The sequence below is a fragment of the Hyaena hyaena genome, unplaced genomic scaffold (assembly GCF_003009895.1).
Source record: "Hyaena hyaena isolate Hyena2069 unplaced genomic scaffold, ASM300989v1 scaffold_667, whole genome shotgun sequence".
Classification (NCBI taxonomy): Eukaryota; Metazoa; Chordata; class Mammalia; order Carnivora; family Hyaenidae; genus Hyaena; species Hyaena hyaena.
Window position 1 is genome coordinate 620,799 of NW_024081297.1, and position 17,514 is coordinate 638,312.

A 17,514-nucleotide genomic window follows, 5' to 3' on the forward strand; every position below is an offset into this window, starting at 1 on the left:
TTCCTGTATATAGTACAGAACTATAGTACAATATCATCACAGTTGGGACATTAACATTAACAATATTGACATTGATACAGTCAAGATACAGAACATTTCCATTAACACAAGTGTCTCTCATATTGTCCTTTTATAGCCACTCACTCCCAATTCCACCTCTTCATTAACTCCTGGCAACCATTAATCTGTTCTCCACATTTATAATTTTTTAATTCTAAGAATGTTATATAAATGGAATCATGTAGTAAGTAATCTTTGAAGATTGGCTTTTTTCATTCAGCAGAATTCTCTGGAGATTCAGTTTGCTGCATGTATAATTAGTTGGCTCCTTTTATTCATTTTTATTTCATGATATGAATATACCACAATTTATTCAACCATTTACCTATTGAAAGATGTGAGTTGTTTCCAGTATTTGGCTATGACAAATACAGCTTTTGTAAGCATTATATTCATGTGAATATAAGCTTTCATTTTTCTGAGATAAATGCCCTAGAGCTGAGTTGCTGAGCTGTAATGATAAGCAAATGTTTAGTTTTATAAGAAATTGACATCCTTTTAAACAGAGTAGCTGTACCATTTTACAAAGGAGTCAATTTTCAGGGGGAAGAGAGAAAAAAGAGTGATAAGGGGGAAATAGGGAAGTAGAAGAGGAGAGGGAATGAGAGAGAAGGAGGGGGAGAGCAGATTTAAAATCCTCTTTCTGCTTAGGCTAGTTGTGGTTAAATTATTACCTTTGCAACCAAAGCATCTTTTTTTCTGAATCTGTTGTCCCCATGAAGCCAGAACTCTGACCATGGACACCTCTCACCTTACATCCTTTTAACCTCAAAATGGAGACCAAAAGACATGTTTTCTGTCAGTTTCAGTGAAAGTATTTCCAGGGATGGACTCTGAGCATGTGCCTCCCTTGTGACACATGCTCACCCTGGATAAGTCCAGTGGCCAGGTGAAGGCGCTACTGTATTTTGTACATAGTGGTCGCTGATTTACTCCTAGTGTCTGGAAGACTGCTTGGCACATGGTAGATGCTCCATAAATACTGACTAAATGAATGACAATCACTAGAGAAGAACGGTATTAGTGGGAGATTGAAGAAATTGGCCTTAAAGGTCTAACTTTAATGTTCACTGATCCTATAATAGGGTGATAGACTGGGTTTTAAATGTAACTTTCTACCCAATAGTTACTATGTTGATGGATTTAATTTTATTTTGAGTCTTCCATATTCTATAATATCTTAGAGATATTGTATAAACTTACTTCATTAAATGTTTTTTTCTCACTTTGCAAGCCTCAGTATGCAACTCTGTGTTGAGGCAAATCAATGTAAATACTTGAGCAGATGCTGTTATGTACTGTTGATTGTCATGACAGAACAGACACTTGAAGGATGAACAGACTTGGCACATACGGAACCTACTAAAGGAGCTGAGTGAAGAGAAGTTGGAGGGATCACCAGTTGTAACAAGGGAAGATGTTGAAGAAGCAATGAAGGAAAAATGGAAGTTTGAAAGAGACCAGGAAGAAAACTTGAAAGGTGACTTAGGAACTTTGAGAATTATAAAGCTGCCTCAAATTATTTCTTGAATGCATTAATGCTTTTGTCTCCTAATATGTTCAGAATGCCATGAACATGTTTCATATGAGATCATTAACACCACAAGCACACACATGTGTGGCTAAATGGACAGGAGAGGGAAACAAGTGGGCAGAGCTGCTGAGGCCTAGTGAGGAGGAGGAGGAAGGGCACTGATCAAAACCAAAGACAGAAGAAAACCACCTGGCTCTTGACACCAGACAACACCCTGTTAGCTACTACCCTGAAGTCCTCACAGTGGGGATTTGTTCTTTGTTTGTGGAAATTCTCTTGTTTGGCAGTTTCTTTGGCTTCAACTTCAGTTCAGACTTGGGAACAAGGTGCTTATTACCCTAAAGCTTCCCTCCACACCAATATTGCCAAGGGAGATAAGACCCTCACTTGGGGGAAAGCAGGATTAGAGTTGACCAGGGGGAAAGGTAGAAGACATGGATAGAAATGATGCTAGGTGTAGAAGATGAAAGACCCAGGATTTCGTCTTGCCATGGGCTTAGGAAATACCATGGTCCTGCAGGAAGTCATACATAGTTTTGACACATGCATTAAAAAATATTTTTGGGACACCTGGGTGGCTCAGTGGGTTGAGCAACTGACTCTTGATTTCAGCTCAGGTCATGATCTTACAGGTCATGAGATTGAGCCCCTAAGTCGGCCTCCACACTGAGCATGGAACGTGCTTAGGATTCTCTCCCTCTCCCTCTGCCCTCCCCGACTCAGGCACTCACACTTTCTGTCTTAAAAAATTTTTTTTCATTCCTTTATCCTAAGCTTGCTGCTAAGATTTCCAAACCAGGTCTTTTGCCAGGACCTCTATAAATACCATCTTAGCTAGGAAGCTGGAAAACTTGGGGAAGAGATGTTGAGTGTTCTCAGGAAGCAGTATTAGAAGTGGGAGGCAAAACAAGGACTCACTTTCCTGAATGTGTCCCAAGTATTTCAAAGAGCCTACTTACCCAAGCACTTGACACAGAGCAAGCACACCATCTGTAAATATTTGTGGTTTTGAATGAAATAGTTACCAAGACCAAAAACCATCAATCAGAAAACTTCATTTTTAGGGGTCTCCACAACTGTTCCCATAAGCCTTTTCTGACCTGCCTTTTTATGGGCAATGGTGATGTCATGAGGTGGTGGATGCTGTATTTTTGAGGGCTCCTCTCCAGGAGAGTTCTGCTTATGTTTGGAAGTAGTAATTTAATAAGTCCCTTGAGGTGGGAGTGAGACCACAAAGGATACTCAGATGCGCTCACAAAACTGCCTTTGCAGGGAAATGAGCCCAGCTAGCAGAGGTGTGCCTGTTTATGGTTTGGACTGAGTGCTGGAACGTGTGTGTCATACAAGACTGGCGCCCAGCTGGGTGACCAGGCACAACAGAGGAGTGCTGGGCATGGGAGGTGGTCCAAGAAAGAAAAGAGCCCATTGAGGCCGAAGGAGAGACAGAAAAGTGAGAGGGCAGGTGACTCTGAAAAAGTCTTTCTGATGAGGTTCTGTCATGTACCAGGTAGTCACTTGCACACCAGTTTGGGGTGGGGAGCAGTGCAGAATCTCAGACCCAGCCACACCTACTGAGTTACAGTCTGCAGACCCTAGGGAATCCCTATGCACATGAAGGTTTGAGAAGGACTGATGTAACCCCTTTTTTTCCAGCTTTTGCTTAGGAGCCTTTAGTCTCAAGGATAAAAATGTCACCTAAACTATAGCCTAAGCATAAAGAGGATGTTAATTTTTTCATATAACCAAACAGAAAAGGCAGATTGCTACTGACCTGGACCCAAAGCCTCACATGCTGTCAGATCTCAGATTTTTTTAATCTCCTCTGCTTCTGCCTCTTTCTCTCCCCCTTGTACTCCTCTACCCCTTACTGCCCCCCTCTCTCTGTCTTTTCCCTGAGGGTTGGCTCCTTTATTTGAGGCTGTTGTCCCCAGGAGGCTGGAACTCTGACCATGGACATTTCTCACCTTACATCCATTTAACCTCAAAATGTAAACAAAAGAGACATGTTTTACACCAGCTTCAGTAGAAAGACTCTGAGCATGTGCCTCACTTGAGAAATATGCTCATCCCTGGACAAATCCTTATGGCCAGGAGAAGGGGCCACGGTAATTGGCCTACTGATTTGACAAGGGGTAGGAGAAGGGAAGGGGGCTAGGTTCTGGGGGAGTAGAACAACAGCCACGACATCCACCTGTCTTTCAAAATCTTCAGTGACATTAACCAGCCCTCCCCTCAAAGGCTGAATGTGGCCCAGGGCTGAGATAGCAGCAATCTAACCAAGTAAGATGACAGATCATCAGATAAGATATAACAGTATTAATTGTTTAATGGCAACAACAAGTGCCCTTTATTAAGGCATTTAAAAATTTCTTATTTACATCTTTGAAAAAAGACATGTCTGGAGTTCTTCTGGCCCTCTATACTGAAGAACATCCCTCTGGCCTGATGGGAGTGCCTCAGTCATTCCAGAAACATTTACTGAGCACCAACTAATTGCCAAACTCTGTGCCAAGTGCTGAATTTACAGACACGAATAAGATGTGGTCTTGCCTTTTGGGGAGCTCTCAAACCAGATGGTGTGTGGCACTGAGACAAATAGCCATCCAGTTCATTGTACCTTGCTCTTTGTCATGCTTTTGTTTCCAAAATACTTGGAAGCATGAGACCCAGCCTAAAGATTGAGTAGCATATCACATTTAGCAAGTGCATCAGGATGTACTGAACGTTTATACAGTTGAGATAGCTCAATATTTGCACATATTGTGCTAAAGAATTAATCTTTTACTCTGAAGGCCTTAGTAAGTGGGCACAGGGGAAGACGTTGATATTATTGTCATATGGTATCATTTCACACAAAGGAAGCCCAAACAATGATGATGGAATCAGCCCACTTACTTACAAAAATGGTTGCCAAGGACAGCACAAAGATATAAGTTAAAGTCACTTTTCCCAGAGATATAATGGTCAGAAAAATCACAATTTGTTAATAGACAGTATTTGCAACATAATCTATTGTACAAAACAGGACTCTTTTCAAGCTATCATGGGAATAATTTAAGCTTGTGGGTTCCTAGGCATATAGGTTGTCTATGATAGCTGTCAGTCACGGCCTAAAACCACACATCTCCTTTATAATTGGAAGTTTAATTTTACTTAGATTATGAATCATGGGGGATAAACAATAGTTTGAATAGTTTAGATTTCCTTTAACTGGAGTTAAAAGCTTGTATTTATGAATTAACAACATTTTAGTATCGGACCTTAACATCATAAAATCCAATTGCAACATACAATGGTTGCAAGAACAACAGAAATGACATGGTATCTTTATTTTCTTTCAACAGATATGCGCATGCAAATAAATAATGCTGAGAAACTATTTCTTGAGAAACTCAGTGAGAAGGAATACTGGGAAGAGTACAAGAAAGTAGGGAGTGAACAACATGCTAAACTCATCATCTCCTTACAAAATGACATCAATACAGTTAAAGAGAATTCAGAGAAAATGTCAGGTCAGTTGCAACAAAGCTAGTTCAAATTCAGTAGAAAATCTTTGGCGAGCAGCCCTGTGGTGGGAGAAAAAAATGCACACTCTCTGAACCATTCTTTACTGTCTGCTATCAGCAAAGTAGCTATGAACCTAAGGGTGAAAGTGGAGAGAGGAAGAGGAGAAGCTCTCCCAGGATTACCAGTGAGACTGGGAAGGGTGGAGGGGTGGGTGTGGGGGCAGTGGAGAATCCCTGAGACCAGCTGTCTTAGAGAATGAAGCTTCATTCAGTAGATGGTATCTACATGCTCCCACACCTAGGTTGGGCAATTCCACTAGGGTGGGGCTAAGGGGTCCTGGGACAGTGTTACATTAGAAAAGAAATTTATCCGAGCCAGGTTTAAAACAGCTTTATCAGGCTGTAAAAGCAGAATTATTGTACAGAAGTGCCCAAGTAAATGCTACATCATAGAAAGAACTGAAGAACAAACATGAGATGGGAAATGGAGAAGGAATGGATTAGGATGGCAATCAGGCGTGATGAAGCTTACCAGGACTAGATCTGGGAACAGTGAGGCCGCATGTCTGTCCCTGTGGCTAGCATAGTGGCTTAAAAAAAAAGAAAAAGAAAAAGAAATTAGAGACCCAGAGACAGGAAAGTCATAAGATAGAATAAATGGAGAAATCTGACGACCCAAAAAAACACTGTGGCTGGATGACAGTCCTGAGCCCAGCTAGTGATGGTGCCCTGTGTTGTGGAGGTGTTCCTGTTGGGGTCATTTCCATACCCTTTTTGGGTCTCTGTTGGGATGTTCCACATCTGGACCAATATTTCCATAAGTTTCTCAGCTCAGAGCTTCTGCACCACAATGGTAGTGTAAATTTGGCCCAAATCAGCCTGGACTTGGGGTTCCAATCTTTCAAAAAGTTTTCCTCCCCAGAAGAAAAGTAGAGCATAAAAGGGACACCTTCCTACCCCTGTCTACCCCTCAGTCAATCAGAGACTTTCTCTAGATAAAAACCACTATTACTAATTTCTTATGTAACCTCCATCAGAAATATTTTATATCACTATATACAAAGCATGCTACATATGGACATTCGTATGAAAATTCTATAAGATCTATAAGATCAGTACGTATTAGGATGTCTTCATTCTTGCAGTGGCTACTTTGTTTTGTTGTGTTGTTGTTGTTTTTTTTACCGGTCCCCTACTCACAAGCATTTAGGTTATGTCCTGTATTTTACTGTTACAAATAATACTACAATGAATATTCTTAAATATCTCATTTTACTGCAATGAATATCCTTGCATTTATATAATTTCATTTTTGTGTATCTCTAGGGAGGAATGGCTGGCCCAAAGAACCCATTTATTTCTTTTTTATTTTGATAGGGATGGCCCTCCGTAGAGCCTGTACCAAGTTTATTTCCCCCATGTGGATGAAGATGCCTATGTTCCCACATCTTCAACAGCAGGGATGTTAGCTAACTTTTTGTTCTTTGCCAGTCTTAAAAGCAGAAAACAGTATCTTTTTGTAGCTTTAATTTCCACTTCTCTTATTATAAGTGATAGCGAATATCTTTCATAAGTTCAGGAAATGTATTGGATTTACTTTTCTGTGAATCATCTCTTCGCATCCCTTGACCAGTTTTCTACTGTGTGGTGGAGCTTTTCACATTTTAAGGAAATTAGCTCTTTAACTGTGATATAAAGTACAAATATCTTCCTTATTTGTCATTAGTCTTTTGTTTGTGGGGTATATTTATGAAGATCTTTTGTAGTTTTGGAGTGCCCAACTTAGGTTTTCATTTTATGATATCTGAGATTATAAATAAATAGTTTAATATTTCTTCTAGAATATTTATGGCTTCATTTTAATATATAAATCTTTGGGTTTTTGTGTGTGTCTATGAACTGGAAACCAACTTTACTTTTTGCCAGATGGTTTTCTAGTTGTCCCAGCATCACTTCTCAAATAACTCATTTTAACCTTACTGATTTGAAATGCTGATTTTATATTTTAATTTCCCATGTGTGTTTGGGTCTCTCTGTCTTCCTATTCTGTTCCACTGATCTATGTGTTTGTGCACAAGTATCATACTTTTAAAATAGTTATTGTTCTGGCCTGTTTAAAAATTTTTAAGTTTTTCCCCAACATTTCTTTATTGTGTATTTTTAAATTAGGAAGACTCATCTTCTCAGATGAACTTAACTCATTATCTTGATCAGAAATTTGGATGATTTCTTTTAGTTGAAAATTGCTATGCTGTTGAATCCAACTTTGGGATGGCGGTAATGACATTTATATATTTAATAACTTGCTGGTTGAACCTTGGTCTGTAGACAACTTCAGGTGTCATGGGAAATAGTTGTTTTATTTGTCATTGGTTTTAGGCATTTCTCCCAACCATGCAGGTAGCAGCAGCAACTCTGCCTGGGGGCTATTAAAATTTTGGGGCCACCAATTGGACAATGAATGTGAGCAGGACACTTACATCTATTTTTCTGAAACCTTACTATTATAGGGCCCCATCTTTCCCCACTGCCTCTCTTCTTCCATGATTTTTCTGGAATGTTTTTCCCACAATCATGATCATGGACTTTGTGTTAGTTAGACTGGTTTACTAGCAAGGAACAAGTATTTTAGGGAAGGGGGGGTGGTTATTGAAGGAGGATATTAAAATAAAACTTTTAGGGGCGCCTGGGTGGCTTAGTCGGTCGAGCGTCCGACTTTCGCTTAGGTCATGATCTCGCGGTTCGTGGGTTCGAGCCCCGCATCGGGCTCTGTGCTGGCTGCCAGCTCAGAGCCTGGATCCTATTTCAGAGTCTGTGTCTCCCTCTCTCTCTGACCCTCCCCTGCTCATGCTGTCTCTCTCTCCTAGAAATAAATAAAAAAATATTAAAAAATAAAATAAAATAAAACTTTTAGTCTCAGTTTAAACTACCTTCAACCACTGAATCCCAGTTTATAAAAGTAGATAGGCCAAGCAAAGATTGTTGGAAATTAGGGGAAAGTATTTAGAAAGAGATCTTGGTGTGCTATAAGTCCTACACTGTCCCCCAAAGGGGCAGGTGAAGGGTAATTCCTCCTTCACCTTAAATAAAGATGGAGGGTCTTTACGGAAATTCCTCCAATTATGCAGTATGTGTCCCCTGAAGTTTGTGAGACATGGAGGTCTAGTTTATGACCTGCCCCTGAGAAATCTAAGGAACAGGGACTAATTAATCATTCTGATAGCAGAGCAAAGATGAAGTGGCTGCTGTCCTGAGCTAGGCCAGTGTCTTAGTCCATTTAGGCTGCTGTAGCAAAGTACATTGAATGTGTAGCTTATAAACAACAGAAATATATTTTGCACAGTCCTGGAGGCTGGGAAGTTCAAGGTGAAGGTGCCAGAAGATTTGGTATCTGGTGGAAACTCCACTGCGTGGTCCATAGACAGCCATCTTTGGTGGAAGAGGCAAGGGGGCTCTCTGAAGTCTCTTTTGTAAGGGCACTAATCCCACTCAGGAGGGTTCCACCCTCTTGACCTACTGACTTCCCAAAGACCCCATCTCCAAATGCCATCACACTGAGGGTTAGGTTTCAACATATGAATTTTGGGGGGACACAAATATTCAGTCTGCAACAGGCTACCCTCTCAGGAATCTGTCATGGCAAAGCACAAAGGCATTTTTCCTGAGAATATGCTAGGAGAGAGAACTAGAATGCTGTCTGGTTAAATCTTGGTGATGATGTCCCAACAGAGAAATAGGGACCAGCATGTACAGAAGGGAGGAATAGATTGAGAGCCAGAGGCCAAAGGAAAAGTTGTTATCCAGCCTCCAAGGACATTATCCCCTACATCAAGGAAATGCAGGTAAAATAACTAGCAATGGGGAAGGTGGTCCTCTAAAGAACCTATAAAAACACCTCCATGAAAAAGGCATCAACCTTAATGTCAGCTAGTACCAGAAAGTGCAACATTAACTTGAAACAGTATCTGTCAAGTGAGAGCTTTCTTGTCCCTTTCCATGCTTCTCTTCAGCCCTGAGGGAGAAGGAAGCTCAAATCAGAGGATATAGTTGTACATCCAAGCTGGGAAGGGAATAGCCATAGCTTTGAATAAAGTTTAAAGTTTTATTTATTACAAAAGACTGGATATATTAATTACTGATTGGAGAACCTCTTATTATCACAAAGGAACTAGAAAAATCAGAAATTTGCCATATAAGTTGTTGAGTTGCTAGCTCCACAGTATGAATTTTAAAGGGAAGAGATAAAACTGAGGTTGCTTGATGTCTCGTGGTGATGTTTGTTGAATATAATACTTGTAGTGAGGAATAGAAAGATTGAATATGGAAACAGAAGCCTATCAGATCAGTGATGGCTATAGAGATGGCTCCTCTCTGCATTTATCTCTCATGGTCTGTGACTGTCCCCTTCAGATGTTCCTCTGCTTAGCTCTGTCCTGTCCCCATTCTCTTCTTGTTTCCCACAGACCGGTTCTTGCAGTTTTCTCCAGCCCAGATTTTGAAGAGCTGGTGTGATCACCCAACTAATCAGAAATGAGCAAAGACCTTTGTCCATGCCTCCTCGTGGGTCATCAGTCAACCCCAGCACAAACCATTCTGTGGTCAGCTATCCAACCCTGACTTATTCAATACATCCCCTAAGCTCTAGGGGGGAAGGGAAGAAACACCTAGAGCTGCTTCCTTGAACTTTAGCTGAGAGATGTTGGGGTAGTGGGTATAAGAAATATGGTGACTAATATATCTGGGATAAGGCTCTCTCTCTCAATAAAAGGATGAGGCCCAGCAATACAGAAAGTGTGAGGCTATTAAGAGTCATTAGATATCACAGCCACAGAGCATTTTTACTTTTGTTCTTCACCAGGCATACAGGACAGGAATCTCTAAAATTTCTTTGTACACTAATAGTTAAAAGATTTGGGCTCAAATACAGTTACAAAAAAGTAGCATTACTTCTTTGAACATTAATTTCTTCATCTGTAAAATGGGAGTCCCCTGGTGATCTCCAAGAGAACTCACAGAGAGGTCACCACCACAGGAGGGGGTGGTCAGTATGGTGATGTGTGACGCTGACAAGTATGTGAAAAGTGGACAAGAGACCCCCAGAAAACTGTGGAGGAGCAAACCAACTCAGAGCAGATACAACAAGGAAGGCAAAATAATGCAAACCAACTTCAGCCAGCAGGGCTTTGAGCTCAGCTTCTGAGAAGTGGCCACAGTAGACAGGGACCTGAGCAGCCCGGAGTTTAAAGGCACAAAGCCATAGCCTCCCACGCTCTCACTAGCAATGTCTCAAACTTTTATGAGGAGACATTTATATACTCACAGATTCTTTGGCTGTATTCAAAAATGCGTGGTTAATAATTGTTTGTGCTGCTCTCTTGTTTTCTGCTTTTAAGAAGATATAAAGTCCATAGAATTTTATATGGAACTTGGAACAGAGCTGGATATTTTTGTTGCTTTTTTAGTATTAATATGCCAATAGAGAGAGCTATAACTTTAGTCAGAGCATACTTGATCATCTGTTTTTTATGATTTACAGCAAAGAATTAATATTTAATGATATCAAGCTCCAGGTTTTACGGTTTCTTTCAGATGCTAAGAATAAAAAATCCACTATAACTAAACTCCTGATCCATGGCAACTTTCAGATTGCTTGTCGTGTTTTTTTTTTGTTTTTTTTTTTACAAATAGTTTATTGTCAAATTAGTTTCTACATAACACTCAGTGCTCATCCCCAAAGTGCCCTCCTTCATGCCCATTCCCCCCTCCCCCCCAGCTTGTCGTGTTTTGTTGGGTAGAAATTTCAAAAAAACATCCGGCCTTAGTCTAGTGGACTAGGTAGTGAATTGAAAACAATTTCTATCAGAAATGAGATTGGAATGATTAAAATATTCAGGTGATTACCCCAGATGAGAATAAGAAAAATACAGGCTATATAGATGAGTACATGTGGGTTGGAATAATGAAGACTTTCATTTTCTTACTCTCCAGATGTAAAGTTAGACTAGTCCCCAAACCACAATGTGCATGTTTGTAAACTGCTGCCTCAGTCCAACACTCTTGTTCCAATTCTATTAGAGGCACAACCTGACCCGCCCCCTTTCTGGCCATGGGGGAACCTGGGAGAGCTCCCCCTTCTCTTTTCATACTCTCCCTCCCCTCCCCACCACAGTCACCACTGAAGGGCCATCGTTTGCTGCTGCCATACCTGGTGGTGAAGCCTCAGATAACAGCCCACCAAAGATTTGCACATAAAATATTCTTCAACATATTCTTCATTATCTGTTGTGTCCCAGGGACTGCAGGAGGAGAGAGGTATGGAAAAGGAATTTTGGCTCTGGTCCCCTTTTCCAGAACCTTGGCTCTAACCTACTAAAGGACCAGATCTGCAGATCTCCTTCCCTGTAGCTCAAGACCCCTGAGAGGTTTGCTTTGACAGACTTGGTCTGGGGAGAAAATGTTCCCTTTGAAACTGTCCTCAATGGCAGCACACGTACAAAAGTATTTAGTTACAGAATGGGTTAAATGGGTCTCTGTGAACCAGTCCAGAAATCTAGCAAATATTTATCCTTCAGATGTTATAAATAAAATACAACTAATAGGACTTAACATGGATGCTATCATAAGGCACAACTAACTTTGATTATTCTCAGATTTGGGGTAGTGCGATTCCCTCCTGTTGCACTTTCCTGACTACATCACCTCATTCAGTCTTTACCTCCTCAGAACTGTCTCTGGTCACCCTATCTGAAGTGGAGAATTTTAGTTCTGCTTCATCACACATATCGCCACCTGAAATACTATTTATTAACTTGTTTACTTATGGTCAGGCTTCTGTATTGGAATGTACCCGTCATAAGGGCAGGGGGCTTGTCTCTTATCCAGCAGTGTCCTCAGGGCTTTAAGTAGTGACCTGCACATCAGAAGACATTGCTGCTGGTTTGTTGAGTAGCAGATTAACAAACTGGACTCATTATGTACCTTTCTTCCTTCCACTCTCTACAGTGGCCTTAATGTCACTGTAGTTCACTTTCCTTAAACAGAAGTCTTGATAATATGATTGCTAAGGCCTAAGATTTTATGATCCTTAGCTCTCTCAATTCTGACTGTGACATAAGAACATCTGGAGAAAACAAAGAATCCTGCACTTCTTCATATCTCTTCTCCTTTCTCGCTCTGAGCCCAACTCAGAACCAAGGGCTGACTTTCACAGCCCCTCCATGCCTCTCCCCTCTTCTCACTCTGTCTTCCCTGCCCATGGAGACATATGCCAAAAATACTGGAAATTTAGTTAGATAGAGTCAGAGGTACAGGATCCTTCTTGTGCAGATAACCAAATCTTCTTTATATTTCCGTTGTGCAATCAGAAGTGTGTGATGTGAAAGGTAGATGGCTGCATACATACTAAAGTATTGGGAATTCTCCCCTTGGAGGGACAGTTCTTTGAAAATACAGATATTCTTGGGAGAGATATCTTAAACTAATCACATTAAGATCTTAGTAAATTATTGGAGTATTTCTTCTAATTAAAGGTACTAGATGCTTCAGTAAAAATGTACCCTGAAAATTCAGGGGGAAATGTGTAGAAAGGAGGAGGAAAATCATGGAAGATAACATTTACCAACAGCATAGTTTTACCTAGGATTAGTCTTTAAAAAATTTTTTTTTAATGTTTATTCATTTTTTTGAGAGAGAGAGAGCACAAGTGGAGGAGGAGCAGAGAGAGAGGGAGACATGGAATCCAAAGCAGGCTCCAGGCTCTAAGTTGCCAGCACAGACCCCGACATGGGGCTTGAACTCACCAACAGTGAGATCATACCCTGAGCCAAAGTCATACACTTAATTAATCGAGCCACCCAGATGCCCCTTACCTAGGATTATTCTTGTTGAGACTTCTAATTTTCTTTTTAAAGAACACTATAAAGTCACTTTGGAAGATGCTAGAAAGAGAATAATCAGAGAAACTTTGTTGCAACTGGATCAAAAGAAGGAATGGGCCACACAGGTATATTTCAATTTTCTTAAAAACAAAAGTTGTTCCCTTATTTTTTCCCATGGTATGTAATGATTAAGATCTTGAGTTCTGAAGTTAGTCAGTTTAGTTTAAATCATAGCTGTACCACTTATTGGGAATATAAACTAAATTTATTACTTGACTTTTCTGGGCTTCAGTTTCCTAATTCATTAAAAAAAAGGATCAATAATGATATTTATTTTAAAGAATAGTATGAAGATTAAATGAGATTTTTTTTAAAATTTTAGAGTGGGGGGAAGGTAGAGAAAGAATCTTTTTTTATATATGTTTATTCATTTTTGAGAGAAAGCACACTATGCACGTGAGTAAGCGGGAGAGGGGTGGGGGAGGGGACAGAGGATCTGAAGTGGACTCAACACAAATAGCAGAGAATCACATGTTGGGCTTGAACTCCCAAATCAGAGATCATGACCTGAGCTGAAGTTAGATTCTTAACTGACTGTGCCACCCAAGTGCCCCTAAATGAGATGATTTAAGTAACATTGTGCCTCCTTAAAAAAAAAAAAAAAAAGAGCTAAGTAAATTGTTACTCGGTTATTTTTAAGTAATAATAATGGCTACAACAAATTACCCAATAAAAGTTTTGGATGCATTATAGAATGAAATATAATTTGTGGAAAAAGTTCTTTCATATATACCTAAACCTAAGAGAGTACTCTATATTGCTGGAGCTTTAAAAATTTGGGATCTAAAAAAATGTTTGAGATATAATTTCCAATATTATATGTTTCCTAATCCCTTTGTTTTGCACAAAATACCTGACTCTTTTCTTTTCACTGTCCTTCCCCTGTCCCCAGACTATCTCCTCATTTAGTGAGGTCCCCACTGGGATTGTCTCTTCATCTAGAATATCTTTTCTTCAGAATCATAAACATCTGATCTCGAAAGTTTCTCACTGATTTTCAGTTGCTTTTGTTTGTTGCTTACCTGTTAGTTTAGTTCTTTCAGTTACTATCCCACTGCATGATTTTTACTGATTTACGCAAATATAGAGGATTATGGAGAACTGGCCAATTGTTTACTGCCCATAAAATTTAGCCACTTTGTCATGGAATATGACTAAACGGTGAAATCATCATTAAAATAATCTGAACATAGTTAAGATGATTAAAAATGCATCTGTAAATCAAATATCTTTCAAATACACATATTCAATATATAATGAGGACTGTTTCAGATACTGTTCTGAGTCTTTTATATTTATGTGTCTCAACAATCCTATAAGGCAGGGACTTGCTAATGAGAAGGCTGACGCACACAGAAATTTTGTAACTTTTCCAGACCAAGTGGCAGAATCAAGAGATTCAATTTAAGAGGTCTTCTTTGGATCATTGCTCTTAATCATTACACTATACACTTTCTTTTCTCTGCATAACGCCTAACACACACACGTGGAAATTTCCACATTTTTATCTGGCTGTTTTAGCATACATTTAACCTCTGATAATGCACTGTCATACAACCTTGGCTGCAAAGTTGGAGTCACCTGAGAAATTGGTTAACTCAGTTGGTACCTGGATCCCACCCAAAGAGATGCTCAGGTAATTGGCCTGCAATGTTGCCTTGGCTTCTGGATTTTTCAAAGTGTCCAGGAGATTCTAACATGTGGCTGAAGTGAAATACCCTGCTCCATTGTTGGTAAGTGAAGCCATAACTTCAGTTATGAGCTATGTCCTGCTTTTGTTCAAATGAAATTCTGTGTTCCAGGAAACCTTAGAATTATCAGTGGTAGCTGGAGTATAAAAGTTCCTGGTTCCTAGGGAATATAGGTTCATTCTTAGTTTAATTAGCATGATTTAAATAAAAAAAATTATTGCAAATCTTCAAACTCTAAAGACGTAGATAAATTTATTCTTAACATACTTTTAAATTATTTCTGTCCATGCTTATGATCTATAGGAGTTTTCCTAATTTCTCTGCTTTAGGTTGTGCCCTTCAGTTACTGAATATGGAATTTATAACATAGTATCCATATAAAAGTACCTCACAGATAAATATGATCTTTCATCCACTGTAAAGTTCCTTTGTCTGAAACTATAAATATACAAGTAATTGAAAATGAATTTACATCTTATTCACCTACTGACAAAGTAATACTTTTTCCTTTTTTTCATCTAAAATACTTTTCTCTGGCACAAAAACAGACACATAGACCAATGGAAAAGAATAGAGAACTCAGAATTGGACCCACAACTGACTGACCAACTAATCTTTGACAAAGCAGGAAAGAATATCCAATGGAAAAAAGACAGCCTCTTTTAACAGATGGTGCTGGGAGAACTGGACAGCAACATGCAGAAGAATGAAACTAGATCGTTTTCTCACACCATACACAAAAATAAACTCAAAATGGATAAAGGAATGTGAGACCGGAAACCATCAAAACCCTAGAGAAGAAAATAGGAAGGAAACAACCTCCTTGACCTCAATCGCAGCAATTTCTTACTTGACACATCCCCAAAGGCAAGGGAATCAAGAGCAAAAATAAATGATTGGGACTCATCAAGATTAAAAGCTTCTGCACCGCAAAGGAAACAATCCATAAAACTAGTAGGCAACTGGCGGAATGGGAAAAGATAGTTGCAAATGACATATCAGATAAAGGGCTAGTATCCAAAATCTATAAGGAACTCACTAAACTCCACACCCGAAAAACCAACAATCCAGTGAAGAAATGGGCAGAAGACATGAACAGACACTTCTCCAAAGAGGACATCCAGATGGCCAACAGACACATGAAACGATGCTCAGCATCCCTCCTCATCAGGGAAATACAAATCAAAACCACACTGAGATACCACCTCACGCTGGTCAGAGTGGCTAAAATGAGCAAATCAGAGGACTCTAGATGCTGGCGAGGATGTGGAGAAACGGGCACCCTCCTACACTGTTGGTGGGAATGCAAACTGGTGCAGCTCCTCTGGAAAACAGTGTGAAGGTTCCTCAAAAAATTAACAATAGAACTTCCCTATGACCCAGCGATAGCACTGCTAAGAATTTACCCAAGGGATACAGGAGTGCTGATGCATAGGGGCACATGTACCCCAATGTTCATAGCAGCACTCTCAAAAATAGCCAAAACATGGAAAGAGCCTAAGTGTCCATTAACTGACGAATGGATCAAGAAGATGTGGTGTATCTATACGATGGAATACTCCATGGCAATGAGAAAGAATGCAAACTGGCCATGTGTAGCAACATGGATGGTACTTGAGGCTGTTCTGCTGAGCGAAATAAGTCAGGCAGAGAAAGACAGATACAATATGTTTACACATAGAGGTGGATTAGGAGGAACTTAACGGAGGACCATGAAGGAGAAGAAGGGGAAAAATTAGTTGGGGAGAGAGAGGGAGGCAAACCATGAGAGACTCTTGAATGCTGAGAACAAACTGAGGGCTGATGGGGGTGGGGGAGAGGGGAAGAGGGGTGATGGGCATGGAGGAGGGCACTTGTTGGGATGAGTAATGGGTGCTATATGGAAACCAACTTGACAATAAACTATTTAAGAAAAAAAAGAAAAATAAATAAAAATACCTTTCTCCAAGAGACTGTCTAGCTGTAGCTTGCTACCTTGAAACTATTTTCTATTACGTTTGTAAATATGTATATTGTTATTACTGACATGCAGAAATATATCAAATTAGGAGGAGGGGGCAAGATGGCGGAGAAGTAAGGAGCTCCGTACTTGCACTTGCGCCCATACATCACACGGGAAAGATCTGAAGCCATTGGAAACCTTAAAAAACCTGAGAGATTGGGAGAAAAAGGATGCAGAATCCACTGAGAAAGCCTTCTAATGTGAGTGCGAACTGGGGAAGATAAAATCGGGCCGGGATCGGAGACTCCAGGGTCGGAGGCGATCCCCCTCTACGGGGAGTGAGAGGGGAAAAAGAGAGAGTCCGAAACAGAAAAACCTCTGCTCGGCGGGGAAAAACCTCCGCTCGGGGCATAAAAAGACCGTACTTGCCAAATACCTGCACGCCAGGTCCCCTCTCGCCAACTGGTCCTGGGGGGCTGAGCGCACAGACTGCTTCTTTGTGCTTGCTTCTGGCTGGCTGGACTTCAGAGTAGCAGCGCGCCTGCCGCCATTGTAGCTCCCAGGCGGCTTGGGTCCCTGGAAGAGCCGCGCGCACAGACACCGGCGTCCGCGCTCCTGGCTGGCTGGGACTCTAGAGGGAAGGCAAAGAGCTAAAAACTGGGAAATTTGCCTGTGAGTTCGTGCTTCGGGTGACGAGCCATAGAGGGACCTGGTTTTCCTCACTCCAGCGGGCTCGGGCTCAGCGCACCCGGCAGGCAAGCCTCCGCCCATGCTCGCCAGCCCGACCCAGAGAAGGAAGCAGCGATTCTGACTCCACCCCCAGAGTGAAGCGGGGGGGGGGGGG

General features: G+C 40.7%; 1 protein-coding gene and 1 long non-coding RNA gene across 9 annotated transcripts in view; one reads left to right on the forward strand and one right to left on the reverse strand.

Moving 5' to 3' along the window:
- The window catches only part of CCDC83 (coiled-coil domain containing 83), a 55,082-nt gene that overhangs the window by 16,417 nt on the left and 21,151 nt on the right, over window positions 1-17,514 (forward strand). For all 8 annotated transcript variants that reach the window (XM_039217070.1, XM_039217068.1, XM_039217074.1 and 5 more), the window contains 3 exons: window positions 1,378-1,540; window positions 4,939-5,106; window positions 13,011-13,102. In XM_039217070.1, the coding sequence (XP_039073001.1) occupies window positions 1,378-1,540; window positions 4,939-5,106; window positions 13,011-13,102 (423 nt within the window). The remainder of the gene's footprint in view (window positions 1-1,377; window positions 1,541-4,938; window positions 5,107-13,010; window positions 13,103-17,514) is intronic.
- LOC120220074 lies at window positions 5,639-13,031 on the reverse strand. Its single transcript, XR_005525452.1, has 3 exons — window positions 12,969-13,031; window positions 11,306-11,396; window positions 5,639-5,690 (listed from the first exon to the last, which is right to left on the reverse strand). It is a non-coding gene; the product is annotated as an uncharacterized LOC120220074 (long non-coding RNA).